This window comes from Pristiophorus japonicus, chromosome 16, assembly GCF_044704955.1.
Source record: "Pristiophorus japonicus isolate sPriJap1 chromosome 16, sPriJap1.hap1, whole genome shotgun sequence".
Classification (NCBI taxonomy): domain Eukaryota; kingdom Metazoa; phylum Chordata; class Chondrichthyes; family Pristiophoridae; genus Pristiophorus; species Pristiophorus japonicus.
Genome location: NC_091992.1, coordinates 44458885 through 44480478, shown reverse-complemented (window position 1 = coordinate 44480478; position 21594 = coordinate 44458885). Strand labels below are relative to the sequence as shown.

General features: G+C 43.8%; 1 protein-coding gene across 4 annotated transcripts in view; it reads right to left on the bottom strand.

Annotated features, from left to right (window-relative positions):
- LOC139226469 (elastin-like) overlaps positions 1 to 21594 on the bottom strand; it is a 435956-nt gene that overhangs the window by 171506 nt on the left and 242856 nt on the right. For all 4 annotated transcript variants that reach the window (XM_070857261.1, XM_070857262.1, XM_070857263.1 and 1 more), the window contains exons 29-31: positions 15343 to 15402; positions 1808 to 1843; positions 1019 to 1078 (exon numbers count right to left, since the gene is read on the bottom strand). In XM_070857261.1, coding sequence (XP_070713362.1) covers positions 1019 to 1078; positions 1808 to 1843; positions 15343 to 15402 — 156 coding nt within the window. The remainder of the gene's footprint in view (positions 1 to 1018; positions 1079 to 1807; positions 1844 to 15342; positions 15403 to 21594) is intronic.

Sequence of the window (21594 nt, the reverse complement as noted above, 5' to 3'; positions counted from 1 at the left end):
TCAGGATGATCAAAAGCAATTCACAACCAATTACTTACTCATGAACTGAAGTTACTGCATGATGTAGTCAAAAAAGGAAGTCAATTTTCACAGAGCAAGATCCCACAAACAAAAACATGAATAACCAATTAATTTATTTCTTTGGTCATGCTGGCTGAGGGAGGACAATTCCCTGCTCTTCCACAAGTGGGATATTTTGTATACTTGTGAACCATCAGATTTGAACAGTGTAAAATCTCATCAGAAGATGACATTCCCAACACAGCGATGCACAATGTCAGCTTAGCGCACGTGGGAAATTACTAGAGTGGGGATTAAATACGTAGGTGTGGCTTGCTCATTTCTCACGTGAAAAACTTGCGACCGGCAGAGGAAAATCAGTTGGGCATCGTGGACTCTGCTTTGATGCCCAAGGTATTCTTGATTCAATTTTCATGAAGGCCTTTAAATGAGTTGCAGGGTAACGTCTGCATGTGGTGAGGCATACCAGAACCACAAAAGGGTCACGTGAGGAGCACAGGACCATAAACTAAATAACTTATTAATTCTTTTAAATAGTTCTGACATTCGCACCTGACACCAATGGAGCAGCCCAATTCAATATACGGGTGGAGCACTTCCACCAAGATATGTGCACGGTGCTTCTTACCCACCCTGCTAGAGACTCAGAGACTGTATATTGCCCGTAAAATGAGAGTGGAGAGAGCAAATTTCTTAGCCAGTGACTGTGCTTGCTCAAACCTGGAGTTCCAATTTACAGAAGGCACTCAGTTCTAAACCACGCAGGTACGGGATCCAAAGTGTCCTCTAGGGAATCTCAGTCCACTTGTGTCAGGACATGCATGACCAGGGATTCAGGCTGCCTTTGCACGATTACTGCAGCATTGATACAAAGTGAATGATTACAATAATATTGTAAAAGCATGCTAACAGTTTGGTGGTTTGTAAAATTGACAATAATAAATCTTACACTTATCAACTCATCTCAATAAATCTAAAATGTTGTTCAGAAAATTACCTGGAAGACCTCCTGGAACACCTCCAGGTACACCCCCTGGAACTCCTCCAGGTACACCACCTGAAATGCCAGCACAGGAGAGTTACAATGATCAATATATCAAATTGGCCTAAAAAAAAGATCATGCTATTGGTACTACACACATAGAATTATGTAGATAGAATTACATAGAATATATCGCACAAAAACAGGCCATTCGTGCCAACCAGTCCATGTCAACGTTTATGCTCCACTCAAGCTTCCTCCCATCCTTCCTCCCCTATTTCCTTCTGCCTCATTTGCTTCTCTAGCTCCTCCTTAAATGCATCTATACTATTCACCGAAACCATTTCCTGTGGCAGTGGGTTCCATATTCTCACCACTCTCTGGGTAAAGATGTTTGTAATAAAGCCCTGACAGAATGATGGAACTCCTGGCTCATACTCTAAATTATCTGTGTAATCAGAATGGATATTGTTCAGTTTATGGAACTCCAAGCTCAGTACAAGGCAACATCTTCTCAAAGCTCAACTCAATTCAACCAGATTTCAGAATGCTATTTCTTCCTAAAAACACTGCAATCTTTTTTTAATATACAGTAAAGTGAGGAGAGCTGATGGTAATATTTGGAGAAATCTACCTGCCATGAGGAAGCCATTGTAACTGGGCTTGAAATGTATTCTTTGATTGATGATGAATTTAATTATGTACATTCGCTACTTGTCAAGAAGATTTTATCATTAATATTCCATGCTTACTAATAATATAATAATTGATGCTTTTACAAATTACAAAAGTAGAAAGACTTACCTCCATATTTAGCAGCTTTAGCTGCCGCGTATGCACCTGCAATGACAGAGGATTGACAAGTTAGGGCAGATCAGAGACCAGTTACATACAGAGTAGAACAGTGAGTAACATTCTGAAGATCAACAGCACCACCTCATTTCGGATAAACTTCATTTCTGAAATAATCAATAATAATGCAAATTGTTCAAATCCTACGAACAAAGTATAATAATCTTTAAGATCACAATAAAACATGGAAGAAGAAAAGGCTATTTGCCCATTAATTTCTAATTCTTATAGAGTACATGCAGTTTACCTTATCATGGATTTACAGGAAAACCTGACTATTCTTTTATATACGAGACAGTATCGTAACAGGTTGCATCGAAAATGGACTGAAGTGGAAAGGACAAATGTCTCACAAAATAGATCCTGATGGCTAATGGAAGCACAGCGAAGATTTCTGAACAAAGGTTGCTCGAGTATCCATTGGGCTGGGTTACCAACAGAATTCCCAGCCTCGTTCAAAGTTATCAGTAAGAAATATGTCCTCAATACTTGATGGTCTAGCGCCGGTCATTAAGGCTGGATTTGCTGATAAAATGGTGGCTGCTTTGTTTTCGCTCGCTTCCAGTGTGGAAGACGGTGACCGCCATTTTAGGGAGGTTGGTAGCACTGCCATTGTCTGCGACTCTGCCTACATGTAAATATACAGAACGGGATGTTAACTGGCGTGCAACGCCTGAATTAATGCATGACTGTGACTTTGGACATCGCCGCTCTGGATACCGCTCTCTCCAAACCACGTACAGAAGAACGCTTGTGCAGCAGTATTAGAGAGATGTTGCAGCACATCTTTCAGGTAAGTTTTACATTTTAGCTTTTTGACTTTTTTCTTACATTTTATTGGAGTAGTGGCTTATTGCAATACATTTAAAAATTTGTTGAACTGTGCAGAGAGTGATACTGGATGCTTGTAAGGCTTTGGATAATAAAGGAAGGCCTCTGAGAATACCACTTGATCACATTCCTGGGGGATCTAGTTGTAGTCCTCCTTGGGCTGCAACATGACAATAAGATTAAGCAGAGGTATCAAAGGGGAGAACCTACTCTCAGAGGGAAGAGGAAGAAGCAGACGAGGGGGAAGCAAAAGAGGAGGAGGAAGAAGAAAGGAGGCAACTCAGATAACCTCTTTCTGGCCAGAATATCCGGGATCGAATCATCCACATGTGGTACCAGTGAACTCAACCCTAATTCTCCTTTCAACATTTGTCCTACACCTTACCTTCCCCCGTTACTGATCATCACAGCATCCTCTTGGCCACAATGCTGAAATAAAGCCATCACAAAACCAACTTTCCAATCCAAATTTATCCATATATGCATCCAACATTACATCAAAAAATCAACTAATCACCCTTATGCATTCCCTTAGTAAGTGTCTTGCGTGCGTCTTTGCCTATCCCAGTGATGTTACCCAGTGCTACAACAAATGGATGTAGCTTGGTCTGCTAACTTTCAGTGCCGGACACTGCAGATGGCCTTGCAGGGCGAGCTCAAGGAGTTGATGGCTGCAAGTGTGAAATCGAGTGCTTCTTCACTCTCCTCTCCCTCTTGTTCAACCACTGGCTGAGCAGGCAATATTTCTTGGATGTCTGAAATTAGGAAGTCACAAGGGTAGGGTTGTGATGAGGGGAGAGCGGGAAAGTAAGAGGTGCATGCTTACACCAGGTGCAGCTTGTACATCAGAAGATACTGTGAGGTGAGGGGGAAGAGAAATGTGAGATGGAGGATAATGTCCGAGAATACCAGCATTTTATATTCTTTGAGCTCCGCCGCTGGCCAAGGGCTCAGCTATCCCCTTGGCAAGAATGGTCAGAATCATCTCTTCCAAGTGGGTGAGGTGAAGCTATGAATGCAAGGTGCGTTTCGTGTTTGGTAGACATTGTCGGTAGGTGGGTGATGGGGGCGGGGGGTGGGAGGTCGAGCACTGAGTAGTGTATGAGGCTAGAGGTGCAGTTTGCAGGAGACGGCTTTTAAAGCTGGCACTCCTCTGAGGTCATGAAATCTCTATGGGTACTGGAGCCAAATCCTGGGGGCAACACACTGGCAGTGACCACCTCGGTGATCTGGTCGCACATCCTTCAACGGTAGTTAGTGCAGGAGTCCCCTGAGTGCATCTTGCTCTCCAACCTGTGTTCTGCTCTGAGTACTGGCGAGGGCGATGGTTCATAGAATCATCGAAATGTTCAATACAGGAGGAGGTCATTTCGGCCCATTGCGTCTGCGCCAGCGGACAAAGAGCCATCCAGCCTAATCCCACTTTCTATAGTCCTTGGTCTCGAGGTTACATTCAAACACTTTTAAAAATGTGGTGAAGGTTTCTGCCTCTACCAGCCTTTCAGGCAGTGAGTTCCAGACCCGCACCATCCTCTGGGTGAAGAAATTTCCCCTCAATGCCCACTAATCCTTCTACCAATTACTTTCAATCTATGCCCCCTGGTTGTTGAGCCCTCTGCTAAGGCAAATAGATCCTTCCTATCCACTCTATCTAGGCCCTCATAATTTTATATGTATCAGTAAGGTTTCCCCTCCCTTCAGCCAGAAGAAAACAAACCCAGCCTGTCCAATCTTTCCTCATAGTTAAAATTTTCCTGATCAGGCAACATGCTCGTAACTCTCCTCTGTACCCTCTCTAGTGCAATCACATCTTTCCTGTAATGTGGTGACCAGAACTGCGCAGTACTCTAGCTGTGGCCTAACTAGTGTTTTATACAGCTCAAACATAAGCTCCTTGCTCTTGTATTCTATGTCTCATGGGGGAGTGCAGCCAAAGACAAGTCAGCGGCACTGGGGGGGAAGGAAGAAGAGAGGAAGAGCAATAGTGGTAGGGGATTCGATAGTTATGGGAACAGATAGGCCACAGAAGTGACTCCAGTCTGGTATGTGCCTCCCTAGTGCCAGGGTCAAGGATGTCACTGAGTGGCTGCAGGACATTCTGATGGGGTGCATCGTGGTCCATATGAAGGAAATCCTTATTAGGAGGGAAATTGTGTTTGGGAAATTGATGGGATTGAAGGCCGATAAATCCCCGGTGCCTGATAGTCTGCATTCCAGAGTACTTAAGGAAGTGGCCCCAGAAATAGTGGATGCATTGGTGATCATTTTCCAACAGTCTATCGACTCTGGATCAGTTCCTATGGACTGGAGGGTTGCTAATGTAACACCACTTTTTTAAAAAGGAGGAAGAGAGAAAACAGGTAATTATAGACCGGTTAGCCTGACATCAGTCGTGGGGAAAATGTTGGAATCAATTATTAAAGATGAAATAGCAGCACATTTGGAAAGCAGTGACAGGATCAGTCCAAGTCAGCATGGATTTATGAAAGGGAAATCATGCTTAACAAATCTTCTGGAATTTTGAGGATGTAACTAGTAGAGTGGACAAGGGAGAACCAGTGGATGTGGTGTATTTGGACTTTCAAAAGGCTTTTGACAAGGTTCCACACAAGAGATTGGTGTGCAAAATTAAAGCACATGGTATTGGGGGTAATGTACTGAAGTGGATAGAGAACTGGTTGGCAGACAGGAAGCAGAGAGTCAGGATAAACCGGTCCTTTTCAGAATGGCAGGCAGTGACTAATGGGGTGCTGCAAGGCTCAGTGCTGGGACCCCAGCTATTTACAATATACATCAATGATTTAGATGAAGGAATTGAGTGTAATATCTCCAAGTTTGCAGATGACACTAAGCTAGGTGGCGGTGTGAGCTGTGAGGAGGACGCTAAGGGGCTGCAAGGTGACTTGGACAGGTTAGGTGAGAGGGCAAATTCATGGCAGATGCAGTATAATGTGGATAAATGTGACGTTATGGACTTTGGAGGCAAAAACATGAAGGCAGATTATTATCTGAATGGCGGCAGATTAGGAAAAGGGGAGGTGCAACGAGACCTGGATGTCATGGTTCATCAGTCATTGAAAGTTGGCATGCAGGTACAGCAGGTGGTGAAAAAGGCAAGTGATATGTTGGCCTTCATAGCTAGGGGATTTGAGTATAAGAGCAGGGAGATCTTACTGCAGTTGTACAGAGCCTTGGTGAGGCCTCGCCTGGAATATTGTGTTCAGTTTTAGTCTTCTAATCTGAAGGAGGACGTTCTTGCTATTGAGGGAGTGCAGTGAAGGTTCACCAGACTGAATCCCAAGATGGCAGGACTGACATATGAGGAGAGACTGGATCGATTGAGCCTTTATTCACTTGAGTTTAGAAGGATGAGAGGGGATCTCATAGAAACATATAAAATTCTGACGGAAATGGACCGGTTAGATGCAGGAAGAATGTTCCCGATGTTGGAAGTCCAGAACCAGAGGACACAGTCTCAGGATAAGGGGTAAGCCATTTAGGACTGAGATGAGGAGAAACTTCTTCACTTAGAGAATTAACGTGTGGAATTTCCTACCGCAGAGAGTTGTTGATGCCAGTTCATTAGATATATTCAAGAGGGAGTTAGGTATGGCCCTTACGGCTAAAGGGATCAAGGGGTATGGAGAGAAAGCAGGAAAGGGGTACTGAGGTGAATAATCAAACATGATCTTATTGAATGGTGGTGCAGGCTCGAAGGGCCGAATGGCCTACTCCTACACCTATTTTCTATGTTTCTATATTGGCTCCAATGACATAGGTAGAACGAGGGATGAGGTCCTGCAGGCAGATTTCAGGGAGCTAGGAGAGAGATTAAAAAGCAGGACCTGAAAGGTTGTAATATCTTTATTACTCCCAGTGCCACGTGCTTGTAAGTACAGAAATATTAGGATAGAGTAGATGGCTGTCGAGATGGTGCAGTAGGGAGGGCTTTAGATTCTTGAGGCATTAGGACCATTTCTGGGGGAGATGGGACCTGTACAAGCCAGACGGGTTGCACCTCAACAGGACCAATATCCTCACGTGGGAGTTTGCTAGTGCTGTTAGGGAGGGTTTAAACTAGCTTGGAAGGGGGATGGGAACCTGAGAGTAGATTCAGAAGGGAGAGAAGCAAAGCTGGAATTAGAAAGCAGAAAATTAGAAAGTGAATTTGGAAGGCAGATGAAACAAAGGCTAGAGAATTGACAACAAGGGAGTTTTGGTATATACTTCAATGCAAGGAGTCTAGGGAATAAGGCAGATGAGCTAGAGCACCTTGGAGTTTGATATATCTATTACTGAGACATGGCTGAAAGAAGGGCAGGTATGGCAGCTCAACATTCCTGGTTACAGGGTTTTTAGATGGGATAGAGAGAGATAAAAAAAGGAGGGGGGGGTTGAAGTATTGATTAAAGAAGCAATTACAGCTGTGAGGAGGGATGATAGAAGGTTCATCAAATGAGGCCATATGAGTTAAGTTGAAGAACAAAAAAGGGGCGATCACACTCCTGAGAGTGTACTACAGATCCCCCAGTCAGAGGGATATAGAAGAGCATATATGTAGGCAAATTTATGAGAAGTGCAAAAAATATAAGGCCGTAATAGTCGAGGATTTCAACTACCTTAATATTAACTCGGATAGAGGATGAAGAATTCTTAAAATGCATTCAGGAGAATTTTTTAGCCAGTATGTAGCAAGCCCAACAAGGAACAAGGGATGGGATGGCTTTGAACTCAGTTTTAGGGATTAAAGCTGGACAGGTGGAAGGGGTATCAGTGGGAGAGCATTTTGGTGTGAGTGATCATAATTCAGTTAGATTTAGGGCAGTTAATGATTTAGATGAGGGGATTGAGTGTAGTATCTCCAAGTTTGCGGATGACACTAAGTTGGGTGGCAGTGTGAGCTGCGAGGAGGATGCTGTGAGGCTGCAGAGCGACTTGGATAGGTTAGGTGAGTGGGCAAATGCATGGCAGATGAAGTATAATGTGGATAAATGTGAAGTTATCCACTTTGGTGGTAAAAACAGAGAGACAGACTATTATCTGAATGGTGACAGATTAGGAAAAGGGGAGGTGCAAAGAGACCTGGGTGTCATGGTACATCAGTCATTGAAGGTTGGCATGCAGGTGCAGCAGGCGGTTAAGAAAGCAAATGGCATGTTGGCCTTCATAGCAAGGGGATTTGAGTACAGGGGCAGGGAGGTGTTGCTACAGTTGTACAGGGCATTGGTGAGGCCACACCTGGAGTATTGTGTACAGTTTTGGTCTCCTAACCTGAGGAAGGACATTCTTGCTATTGAGGGAGTGCAACGAAGGTTCACCAGACTGATTCCCGGGATGGCGGGACTGACCTATCAAGAAAGACTGGATCAACTGGGCTTGTATTCACTGGAGTTCAGAAGAATGAGAGGGGACCTCATAGAAACATATAAAATTCTGACGGGGTTAGACAGGTTAGATGCAGGAAGAATGTTCCCAATGTTGGGGAAGTCCAGAACCAGGGGTCACAGTCTAAGGATAAGGGGTAAGCCATTTAGGACCGAGATGCGGAGGAACTTCTTCACCCAGAGAGTGGTGAACCTGTGGAATTCTCTACCACAGAAAGTTGTTGAGGCCAATTCACTAAATATATTCAAAAAGGAGTTAGATGAGGTCCTTACTGCTAGGGGGATCAAGGGGTATGGCGAGAAAGCAGGAATGGGGTACTGAAGTTGAATGTTCAGCCATGAACTCATTGAATGGCGGTGCAGGCTAGAAGGGCCGAATGGCCTACTCCTGCACCTATTTTCTATGTTTCTATGTTTCTATGTTTCTATGACAAAGATAGACCAGGAATAAAAGTTCTCAATTGTAGGAAAGCCAATTTTACCAAGCCGAGGTGTGATTTAGCCAAAGTGGACTGGAAACAGCTACTTGAAGGTAAATCAGTGTCAGAGCAATGGGAGGCATTCAAGGAGGAGGTAATGAGCGTTCAGAGCAAGTATGTTCCCTTAAAGAAAAAGGGTGTGACGAACAAATCTAGAGCCTCCTGGATGTCAAAGGACATACTGGGTAGGATAAAGAAAAAAAGAATGGCTTATGACAGATACAGAGGGCTCAATACTGCAGAAAGCCTAGAGGAGTATAGGAAGTGCAGGGGTGAAATTAAAAAGCAAATTGGGAAATCAAAGAGAAATCATGAAAAACATTTGGCAAGTAAAATTAAGGAAAACACAAAAATGTTTTATAAATTAAGAGCAAGAAGATAACTAAAGAAAGAGTAGGCCCTATTAGGGACCATAAAGGTAATCTGTGTGTGGAAGCAGAAGATGTGGGCAGGGTTCTTAATGATTACTTTCGTCTATTTTCACAGAAGAGAAGGGCGATGCAGACACTGCAATCAGGGAGGAAGTGTGAAATATTAGATGAAATAACCAGTGAGCGGGGAAGTATTAAGTGGTTTAGCAGCTTTGAACGTGGATAAATCCCCAAGCCCAGATGAAATGTATCCCAGGCTGTTAAGAGAAGAAAAATAGGAAATAGCAGAGGTTCTAACTATCATTTTCCAATCCTTTCTGGCTACAGGTGCGGTGCCAGCAGACTGGAGAACTGCTAATATTGTACCTTTGTTTAAAAATGGAGAAAGGCATTGACCAAGTAATTACAGGCCAGTCAGCCTAACTATGGTATTGGGTAAATTATTAGAGAAAATTCTGAGGGACAAGATAAATCTTCATTTAGAAAGACACGGATTAAGAGGCAGCGGGAGTTCGTGGTCGCTGAGACGGAGCTTGTACAGCTACAGGGAGAAGGCAAAAAAGAAGTAGAAAGAAACAGAAAGGTGACGTCACAGCCTAGGGGGTAAGTGATTGGTGAGTAGCTTTTCTTTTTCTTTTTTATATTAGTCAGTAACTTTTAACATTGTTGTTGCCAATTTAAGTATATCTAAGGGTTAAGTCATGGCAGGAGAGCTCGGTCGGGTGTTATGCTCCTCCTGTACCATGTGGGAACTCAGGTACACATCCGGTGTCTCTGACGACTACATGTGCGGGAAGTGTATCCGCCTCCAGCTCCTGACGGTCCGCGTTGCAGAATTGGAGCTGAGGGTGGATTCACTCTGGAGTATCCACGATGCTGAGAATGATGTGAGTAGCATGTGTAGCGAGTTGGTCTTACTGCAGGAGAAGGGTCCACAGCCAGATAGGGAATGGAAGACCAGCAGGAAGAGCAGTGCAAGGAAGGTAGTGCAGGGGTCCCCTGTGGTCATCCCCCTGCAAAACAGATACACTGCTTTGAGTGCTGTTGGGGGGGGATGACTCATCAGGGGAGGGCAACAGCAGCCAAGTTCATGGCACCGTGGCTGGATCTGTTGCACAGGAGGGCAGGAAAAAGAGTGGGAGAGCGATAGTGATAGGGGATTCAATGGTGAGGGGAATAGATAGGCGTTTCTGCGGCTGCAACCGAGACTCCAGGATGGTATGCTGCCTCCCTGGTGCAAGGGTCAAGGATGTCTCGGAGTGGGTGCAGGACATTCTAAAAAGGGAGGGAGAACAGCCAGTTGTCGTGGTGCACATTGGTACCAACGATATAGGTAAAAAAAAGGGATGAGGTCCTACGAAACGAATTTAAGGAGCTAGGAGCTAAATTAAAAAGTAGGACCTCAAAAGTAGTAATCTCGGGATTGCTACCAGTGCCACGTGCTAGTCAGAGTAGGAATCGCAGGATAGCTCAGATGAATACGTGGCTTGAGCAGTGGTGCAGCAGAGAGGGATTCAAATTCCTGGGGCATTGGAACCGGTTCTGGGGGAGGTGGGACCAGTACAAACCAGACGGTCTGCACATGGGCAGGACCGGAACCAATGTCCTAGGGGGAGTGTTTGCTAGTGCTGTTGGGGAGGAGTTAAACTAATATGGCAGGGGGATGGGAACCACTGCAGGGAGACAGAGGGAAACAAAAAGGAGGCAAAAGCAAAAGACAGAAAGGAGATGAGGAAAAGTGGAGGGCAGAGAAACCCAAGGCAAAGAACAAAAAGGGCCACTGTACAGCAAAATTCTAAAAGGACAAAGGGTGTTAAAAAAACAAGCCTGAAGGCTTTGTGTCTTAATTCAAGGAGTATCCGCAATAAGGTGGATGAATTAACTGTGCAAATAGATGTTAACAAATATGATGTGATTGGGATTACGGAAACGTGGCTCCAGGATGATCAAGGCTGGGAACTCAACATCCAAGGGTATTCAACATTCAGGAAGGATAGAATAAAAGGAAAAGGAGGTGGGGTAGCATTGCTGGTTAAAGAGGAGATTAATGCAATAGTTAGGAAAGACATTAGCTTGGATGATGTTGAATCTATATGGGTAGAGCTGCAGAACACCAAAGGGCAAAAAACGTTAGTGGGAGTTGTGTACAGACCTCCAAACAGTATAGTGATGTTGGGGAGGGCATCAAACAGGAAATTAGGGGTGCATGCAATAAAGGTGCAGCAGTTATAATGGGTGACTTTAATATGCACATAGATTGGGCTAGCCAAACTGGAAGCAATACGGTGGAGGAGGATTTCCTGGAGTGCATAAGGGATGGTTTTCTAGACCAATATGTCGAGGAACCAACTAGGGGGGAGGCCATCTTAGACTGGGTGTTGTAGAATGAGAGAGGATTAATTAGCAATCTCATTGTGCGAGGCCCCTTGGGGAAGAGTGACCATAATATGGTGGAATTCTGCAATGGGATGGAGAATGAAAGAGTTAATTCAGAGACCATGGTCCAGAACTTAAAGAAGGGTAACTTTGAAGATATGAGGCGTGAATTGGCTAGGATAGATTGGCAAATGATACTTAGGGGGTTGACTGTGGATGGGCAATGGCAGACATTTAGAGACCGCATGGATGAACCACAACAATTGTACATTCCTGTCTGGCGTAAAAATAAAAAAGGGAAGGTGGCTCAACCGTGGCTATCAAGGGAAATCAGGGATAATATTAAAGCCAAGGAAATGGCATACAAATTGGCCAGAAAAAGCAGCGAACCCGGGGACTGGGAGAAATTTAGAACTCAGCAGAGGAGAACAAAGGGTTTGATTAGGGCAGGGAAAATGGAGTACGAGAAGAAGCTTGCAGGGAACATTAAGGCGGATTGCAAAAGTTTCTATAGATATGTAAAGAGAAAAAGGTTAGTAAAGACAAACATAGGTCCCCTGCAGTCAGAATCAGGGGAAGTCATAACGGGGAACAAAGAAATGGCAGACCAATTGAACAAGTACTTTGGTTCGGTATTCACTAAGGAGGACACAAACAACCTTCCGGATATAAAAGGGGTCAGAGGGTCTATTAAGGAGGAGGAACTGAGGGAAATCTTTATTAGTCGGGAAATTGTGTTGGGGAAATTGATGGGATTGAAGGCCGATAAATCCCCAGGGCCTGATGGACTGCATCCCAGAGTACTTAAGGAGGTGGCCTTGGAAATAGCGGATGCATTGACAGTCATTTTCCAACATTACATTGACTCTGGATCAGTTCCTATTGAGTGGAGGGTAGCCAATGTAACCCCACTTTTTAAAAAAAGGAGGGAGAGAGAAAACAGAGAATTATAGACCGGTCAGCCTGACCTCAGTAGTGGGTAAAATGATGGAATCAATTATTAAGGATGTCATAGCAGCGCATTTGGAAAGAGGTGACATGATAGGTCCAAGTCAGCATGGATTTGTGAAAGGGAAATCATGCTTGACAAATCTTCTGGAATTTTTTTGAGGATGTTTCCAGTAAAGTGGACAAGGGAGAACCAGTTGATGTGGTATATTTGGACTTTCAGAAGGCTTTCGACAAGGTCCCACACAAGAGATTAATGTGCAAAGTTAAAGCACATGGGATTGGGGGTAGTGTGCTGACGTGGATTGAGAACTGGTTGTCAGACAGGAAGCAAAGAGTAGGAGTAAATGGGTACTTTTCAGAATGGCAGGCAGTGACTAGTGGGATACCGCAAGGTTCTGTGCTGGGGCCCCAGCTGTTTACATTGTACATTAATGATTTAGACGAGGGGATTAAATGTAGTATCTCCAAATTTGCGGATGACACTAAGTTGGGTGGCAGTGTGAGCTGCGAGGAGGATGCTATGAGGCTGCAGAGTGACTTGGATAGGTTAGGTGAGTGGGAAAATGCATGGCAGATGAAGTATAATGTGGATAAATGTGAGGTTATCTACTTTGGTGGTAAAAACAGAGAGACAGACTATTATCTGAATGGTGACAGATTAGGAAAAGGGGAGGTGCAAAGAGACCTGGGTGTCATGGTACATCAGTCATTGAAGGTTGGCATGCAGGTACAGCAGGCGGTTAAGAAAGCAAATGGCATGTTGGCCTTCATAGCGAGGGGATTTGAGTACAGGGGCAGGGAGGTGTTGCTACAGTTGTACAGGGCCTTGGTGAGGCCACACCTGGAGTATTGTGTACAGTTTTAGTCTCCTAACTTGAGGAAGGACATTCTTGCTATTGAGGGAGTGCAGCGAAGATTCACCAGACTGATTCCAGGGATGGTGGAACTGATCTATCAAGAAAGACTGGATCAACTGGGCTTGTATTCACTGGAGTTCAGAAGATTAAGAGGGGACCTCATAGAAACGTTTAAAATTCTGACGGGTTTAGACAGGTTAGATGCAGGAAGAATGTTCCCAATGTTGGGGAAGTCCAGAACCAGGGGTCACAGTCTCAGGACAAGGGGTAAGCCATTTAGGACCGAGATGAGGAGAAACTTCTTCACCCAGAGAGTGGTGAACCTGTGGAATTCTCTACCACAGAAAGTAGTTGAGGTCAATTCACTAAATATATTCAAAAAGGAGTTAGATGTAGTCCTTACTACTAGGGGGATCAAGGGGTATGGCGAGAAAGCAGGAAGGGGGTACTGAAGTTGCATGTTCAGCCATGAACTCATTGAATGGCGGTGCAGGCTAGAAGGGCTGAATGGCCTACTCCTGCACCTATTTTCTATGTTTCTATATTTCTAATCAAGGACATTCAGCATGGATTTGTTAAGGGAACGTTGATTAACTTGATTGAATTTTTTGAGGAGGTAACTAGGAAGGTTGATGAGGGTAATGCATTTGACATAGAGTATATTGGTTTTAGCAAGGCTTTTGATAAGGTCCCACATGGCAGACTGATCACTAAAGTAAAAACACATGGAAGGTTAGATCCAAAATTGGCTCACAGGCAGGAAGCAAAGGGTGATGGTTAATGGGTGTTTTTGTGGTTGGAAGGCTGTTTCCAGTGGGGTTCCGCAAGGCTCAGTACTAATTCCCTACCTTTTGTGGTATATAGCAATAATTTAGCCTTGAATGTGGGATGTATGATTAAAAAGTTTGCAGATGATACAAAAATTGGCTGTGTGGTTGATAATGAAGAAGAAAGCTGTAGACTGCAGGAAGATATCAATGAATTGATCAGGTGGGCAGAACAGTGGCAAATGGAATTCAATCCGGAGAAGTGTGAAGTAATGCATTTCGGGAGGGCTAACAAGGCAAAGGAATACACATTAAATGGTAGGACACTGCGAAGTGTAGAGGAACAAAGGGACTTGGAGTGCATGTCTAGATGATCCCTGAAGGTAGCAGGCTAGGTAGATAAAGTAGTTAAGAAGGCATATGGAATATTTGTCTTTGTTACATGAGGCATAGAATGCAAGAGCAGGGAGGTTATGCTTGAACTGTATAAAACACTAGTTAGGCCACAGCTAGAGTATTGCGTGCAGTTCCAGTCACCACATTACAGGAAAGTTGTGATTGCACTAGAGAGGGCACAGAGGAGAATTACGAGGATGTTGCCTGGACTGGAGAATTTCATCTATAAGGAAAGATTGGATTGACTGGGTTTGTTTTCTTTTGAACAGAGGAGGCTGAGGAGAGACCTTATTGAGGTGTATAAAATTATGAGGGGCCTAGATAGAATGAAGGATCAACAACCAGGGGGCATAGATTTAAAGTAATTGGTAAGAGGTTTAGAGGGAATTTGAGGGGAATTTCTTTTCACCCAGAGGGTAGTAGGGTTCTGGAACTCACTGCCTGAAAGGGTGGTAGAGGCAGAAACCCTCACCTCATTTAAAAAGTACTTGTATGCACACTTGTGAAGTGTCGTAGCCTACAAGGCTACGGACCAAGAGCTGAAAAGTGCGATTAGGCTGGATAGCTCATTGTTGTCTGGCGCGGACACGATGTGCCGAAATGGCTTCCTTCTGTGCTGTAAATTTCTATGATTCTATAAGAGCAGGATCCCACAAACAAACAGATGAATAACCAATTAATTAATTTATTTAGTCATGCCGGCTGAGGGAGGACAATTCCCTGCTCTTCATCAATTGGGATATTTTGTATCCTTGTGAACCATCAGAAGATGACATTTCCATGATGCACAATGTCAGCCTAGTGCATGTGGTGAAATGCAAGAGTGGGTGCTGCTTGCTCATTTATCATGTGAATCTCACTTCAATTTGATCTTGTGTCAGGCCAAACCAGGATATGACCGTGGATTCAGGCTGCATTTGCACTATAAATGCAGCATTGATCTAAAGTGAAAGATTATCATTAAAGTGTCAAAGAACGTTAACAGACTGGATTGTAGAACTGACAATAATAAAATTTTCCCTTTGCATTTAACTTATCTCAACTAATCTACAATGTTAATGAGAAATCAAATTACCTTGAAGGCCCCCTGGAAAGCCTCCAGGCACAGCCCCTGGAACGCCTCCTGGTACACCTCCTGGTATGCCAACACAGAAGTGTTAAATTAATATGTCAAATTATCCTAACAGAAGATCATACTATTGCTACTAAACACACAGAATTGCATAGATAGAATTACATTGAACATACAGCACAGTAACAGGCCATTTTGCCCAACCTGTCCATGCCGACATTTATGTTCCACTTGTGCTTCCACTTCTAACTCCTCCCATCCTTCTATCAGCATAACCTTCTATTCCCTTCTCCTTCATATGCTTATCTAGCCTCCTCTTAAATGCATCTATATTATTCATCTCAACCATACCCTGTGGTAGCAAGTTCCACATTCTCACCATTCTCTGGGTAAAGATTTTCTTCTGAATTCCCTATTGGATTTATTGGTGACTATTTTATATTGATGGTCGCTAGTTTTGTTCTTTTGTTGTAAATCTGTGGAATTCGCTGCCGCAGAGAGCTGTGGACGTTGGGACAAAATTTAAGACAGAAATAGACAGTTTCTTAAACGATAAGGGGATAAGGGATTATGGGGAGCGGGTGGGGAAGTGGAGTGGAAACACTCTCTCTGTGTCTACTCTATCAAAATCTTTCATAATTTTAAAGACCTCTATTAGGTCTCTCCTCAGCCTTCTCTTTTCAAGAGAAAAGAGACGCAGCCTTCTCATCCTTTCCCGATAGGCATGACCTCACATTTCTGACATCAGCCTTGTAAATCTTTTATGCACTTTTCCAGTGCTTCTATATCCTTCTTGTAATAAAACAATAAGAATTAGACACCGTTCTCCAAGTGTGGTCTAACCAAAATACGTTTAGCATACCTTCTCTCCTTTTCAATTCCATCTATCAAGAAAAAAAACCTAGTATTTGGTTCGTTTTTTTAAAAAATGGCCTTATTAATCTGTATCGTTACTTTTACTGATTTTGATATTTGTACTCCCAGATCACACAGGTATAAAAAGGGAGGTCCCACGCAGGGTCATCGCTTTTGGAGTCCTGTGAATAAAGAGTTAAGGCCACAGAGTGACCTTGTCCCCAGAATGTGCCTCGTGTGGTTTCATACTGTAGAGTAAGGACTTTACAGAGGCAGTTCAGAGAAGGTTCACTAGGTTGATTCTGGGGATAAGGGGGTTGACTTATGAGAAAAGGTTGAGTAGGTTGGGCCTCTACTCATTGGAATTCAGAAGAATGAGAGGTGATCTTATCGAAACGTAAACGATTATGAGGGGGCTTGACGAGGTGGACGCAGAGAGGATGTTTCCACTGATAGGGTAGACTAGAACTAGAGGACATGATCTTAGAATAAGGGGCCAACCATTTAAAACAGAGATGAGGAGAAATTTCTTCTCTGAGGGTTGTAAACCTGTGGAATTCGCTGCCGCAGAGAGCTGTGGACGTTGGGACAAAATTTAAGACAGAAATAGACAGTTTCTTAAACGATAAGGAGATAAGGGGTTATGGGGAGCGGGTGGGGAAGTGGAGTTGATTCCATGATCAGATCGGCCATGATCTTATTGAATGGCGGAGCAGGCTCGAGGGGCCGTATGGCCTACTCCTGTTCCTATTTCTTATGTTCTTATTTTCCCAATGACAGATGTTAGGCTAACTGGTCTATAGTTTCCTCCTTTCTTAAATAGGGGCGTTTCATTTGCGGTTTTCCAGTCCGCTGGATTTTGGAAGATTACAACCAATGCATCCACTATCTCTGCTTCCACCTCTTTCAAGTCCCTAGGATGTGGGCCATCAGGTCCAAGGGACTTGTCCACCTTTAGATCCATTAGTTTGCCTCGTACTTTTTCTCTACTGATAGTAATTGTTTTAAGTTTCCCCGCCCCCACAATAGCCCCTTGATTAACATATTGGGATTCAATTTGATCATGGCTGATCCGTACCTCAATTCCATTTGCTACATTTGATCCTGATCATTTGTTGTTTTTACCTAACAAAAATCTATCAATCTCAGTTTTGATTTTCAATTGGCCCAGAATCCACAGCCTTTTGGGGAAGAGAGTACCAAATTCCCACTACCCAGTGTGTGAAAAACTGCTTCCTGATTTAATTCTTAAATGGCCGAGCAATAATTGTAAGATCATACTTCCTTAAAACCTATGAATATGACCTCATAGGTTATACTTAGGCATTAGTTAGAATCAAAGTTGGAATGAGATATGTAACAGTTGTTTTACTTGTTCACTCCTATTCCTGCAACTTTCCTTGACAGATTACGTAAACACTCTAGTGCTGGCGTTAATCGATATGGCACTAGAATCTGAGGTACATTTAGGGTAGTTAGAATTGCTTGGAATTGCAACCGGTATGACAGAGAACTGGCAGTGTTTGCCATCATTCTACGTTTGAAACTGATTGTAATTTAGAAATTTGCCACATGCGCAGGTGCATGCTGAAATCCTGAAGTTATGGTCTGCCAATAATAGCTCTGAAATTGACTACTCTGTGCCACCTCCACAGAGCCGGCAATCAGTACAACTTTGTAAATCATTGAAACTGACAAAAACTTTGGCTTTTCTGGCTGTAAGTCACTGTTAAAATCCCCACTACAAGTTATACCCAAAGCGATACGGTGTAACTGTGGTTTAACAGCATATTGACGCTAAACAAATGTTGAGGACCTGGAAAACTAATTTTAATTTTGTAGTGTAAAAATTGTCCTTTTTAATAAAAATTGAATTTTTAAGAAACTTAAAAAAAAAAGCATTTCAACATTTTTTTAATAAGTTTATCCATCTTTATATCAGGTTTGTGTTTCCCTCAAGTGAGAGCCCCAATCATTCTTTTGCTCTATCTATTTAAAAAAAGTTAGATTTTTAAGCGCTTACTCACATCTTTAATTTGCTGACTGTGAGCATTCTGCCTTTTTGACTACTTAGACAGTCTGTTGACGTAACAGCAGATCGAACAAGGAAATCCCCACTACAATCCATTGAATTGAATTCAAGGTCAGAAATCCCAAACTTCTTGACACAGGGATTGCGAGATCCTTGTGCGGAGTATATTTCGGGGCCAGCAGCAAACGCCTTTGCTTCGCTGCTGATCGTAAATTCCAGACCAATAAGTAGAAAATTGTTGAATTATTGAGCAGTTTGTGACCCTGTTACTGTCTCGGCAGCCATTAGCTTTAGCTGTAATTCCTGCTAGTGTACCTTATTAATTTATTCTTTTCTTATATAGGTCTCCCATTATGTACTTATCTACTGGCAATTGAACATTTCATATTGGTCTATGTCCAGGACTTTCACTGCCTGTTTCTCATGTGGCATGATATTTCCTGGTTTCTGTCTGGACAAAGCCCTTGTAATTAAGCCCAGACAGAATTGTGGAATTCCTGGCTCGTACTCCAAATTCTCTGTGCACTCAGACAATGGATATTGTTCAATTTATTAAACTACAACCTCAGAATCAGGCAGCAGCTTCTCAAAGCCAAACTCAATGCAGCCAAATTGCATAATAATATTTCTTTCTAAAAATACTTCAATGTTATTAAATGTACAGTAAAGTGAGAAGAACTAATAGTAATATTTGGAAAAAATCTACCTTCCATGAGGAAACCATTGTAACTGGGCTTGAAATGTATTCTTTGCTTGATAATGAATTTAATTGTTATGTACATACTATACTTATCACGAATATTTTTCCCATTAATATTCCGTGCTTACTAAGAAGGGTATGGTAGCACAGCGGTTATGTTATTGGATGAGTAATCAAAAGACCTGGACCATTGATCTGGACGAATGAGTTCAAATACCACCACGCCAGCTGGGGCATTTAAATTCAACTAATTAAATAAATCTGGAATATAAAACTAGTATCAGTAATGGTGACCATAAAATTACTGGATTCTTGTAAAAACAAATCTGGTTCACTAATCTCGTTTTAGGGATGAAATCTGCCATCTTTACCCCGTCTGGCCTATGTGCAAGTCCAGACACAGTCAACAACTCTTAAGTTTCCTCTGTAATGACCCAGCGAGCCACTCAGTTGTATCAAAATAGCTGCGAAAAACTCTAAGCATAAAACCAGACAGACGACCAAACATTGGATTTGGATATGGCACAGTCCTCGTCACTAACATGTGGGGACTTGTTCCAAAATTGGGAGAGCTTTTCCATAGAGAGTCAAGTATGTAACCACGATGTAACACCACTGTATTACTGTATACACTCTACCTAGATGCACACCTTGACCATAAGGTGAACTTGTGGGAGACACTCCTTAGCTGATCACACAGGAATAAAAAGGGAGGTCCCACGCAGGGTCATCGTCTTTGAAGTCCTGTGAATAAAGAGTTAAGGTCACAGAGAGACCTTGTCCCCAGAATATGCCTCATGTGGTTTCATACTGTAGAGTAAGAACTTTACATTGGTGACGAGAAACGGGAATTCACGACCCACGAGAATGGCCACCGGTCACCGGTGGCATAGAGGAACGGTACTGTGTTGGGGAAGACTGGGACGATTTTGTCGAGAGGCTTCAGCAAAGCTTCGTTACGAAAGAATGGCTGGGGGATGCAGCGGCCGACAAGCGAAGGACTCATCTTTTGACCAGCTGCGGACCAAAGACTTACGCGCTCATGAAGGACTTATGAGCACCCGAAAAGCCGGCGGACAAAACCTTTGGAGAACTTAGCAAATTGATCGGGTAGCACCTCAAACCGGCGAGTAGCATACATATGGCCCGACACAGTTTCTACATCCACTGACGTCGTGAAGGACAGAGCATACCGGACTTTGGAGCAGACCTCCGGCATTTGGCCAGCCTCTAAGTTCACAGACGCCTGCAGGGGGGCAGATGCTAAGGGACTTCTTTATCGAGGGCATCGGTCATGCAGAAATTTTCCACAAATTAATTAAGACCAAGGATTTGACCTTGGAAGCAGCGGCGCTGATAGCTCAAACTTTCATGGCGGGGGAGGAAGAGACGAAAAGAATATACGCGTGCAATTCTGCCTCTAACGCGGCGATGAATCAGGGAGTCAACATCATCATTGCGACTCAGAGCCCCGCAGGCAGGCAGGGTCAGTCCGACACGCCCCAGGCAGCAATAGACCCCAGAGTAGGACTTCAACAGAGAGAATGACAGGCTGAACAGACATTTACGCCATCACAGTGGACAATGCGGCCCAGGATGGGGCCATTGACACCCACCAATAGGGTACTTAAGAGCAGTCAAAGGGACAGTCAGCGCGGAATGCCTGGCCATAGTCCCTTTGTTCCCAACAATGGAAACTTTAATTCATGCTAGAGGTGTGGGGGAAAACACTCAAGCTAGATCTTGCAGATTTTAACAGTTTGTCTGCAGGAACTGCAATCTCAGTGGCCACTTAGCTCGAATGTGCAGGAAGTCTGCAACCAGACTAATATATGAGGTGCATGGACCAGAAGAGGGTTCTTTGAGGCAGGATGACTTTTGGGGCAAATCGATGGACGCCGAGGTTCAGCGGGTCCATATGGCGAATATTCACAGTTCATACACCAAAACGCAACCAATGATGATGAGGGTTTTATTAAACGGTATCCCTGTACGCATGGAGCTGGACACTGGGGCCAACCAGTCACTCATGGGCGTTCAGCAATTTGAGAAGCTATGGCCACTTAAAGCTAGTAGACCCAAATTTGCATGTATTGAGACACAATTTCAGACTTACACTAAAGAAATCATTCCGGTGCTAGGCAGTGCAATGTTGGCTGTCACACACAATGGGTTAGTGAATCGGCTGCCGCTCTGGATTGTCCCGGGCAATGGTCCCGCACTATTGGGGAGGAGCTGGTTAGCTGAGATGAACTGGAAATGGGGGGGATGTTCACGCAATGTCATCTGTGGAGCGAAGTTCGTACTCACAAGTCCTACAACAATTCGATTCATTATTCCAACCTGACGTCGGGACTTTCAAAGGCACTAAAGTAGTGATACACATCACCCCGGGCGCCAGGCCAGTGCACCACAAAGCCAGAGCGGTGCAGTATTTGATGAGGGAAATGATCGAGAGCGAATTGGACCGGCTGTTGAGAGAGGGCATCATCTCGCCTGTTGAATTCAGCGACTGGGCGAGCCCCATTGTTCCCGTCCTAAAAGCGGATAGCTCTGTCAGGATCTGTGGCGACTACAAGGCCACCATCAATCGGGTGTCCCTACAAGATCAATACCCGCTCCCGAGAGCAGAGAACCTCTTCGCTATGCTGGCAGGCGGCAAGCTGTT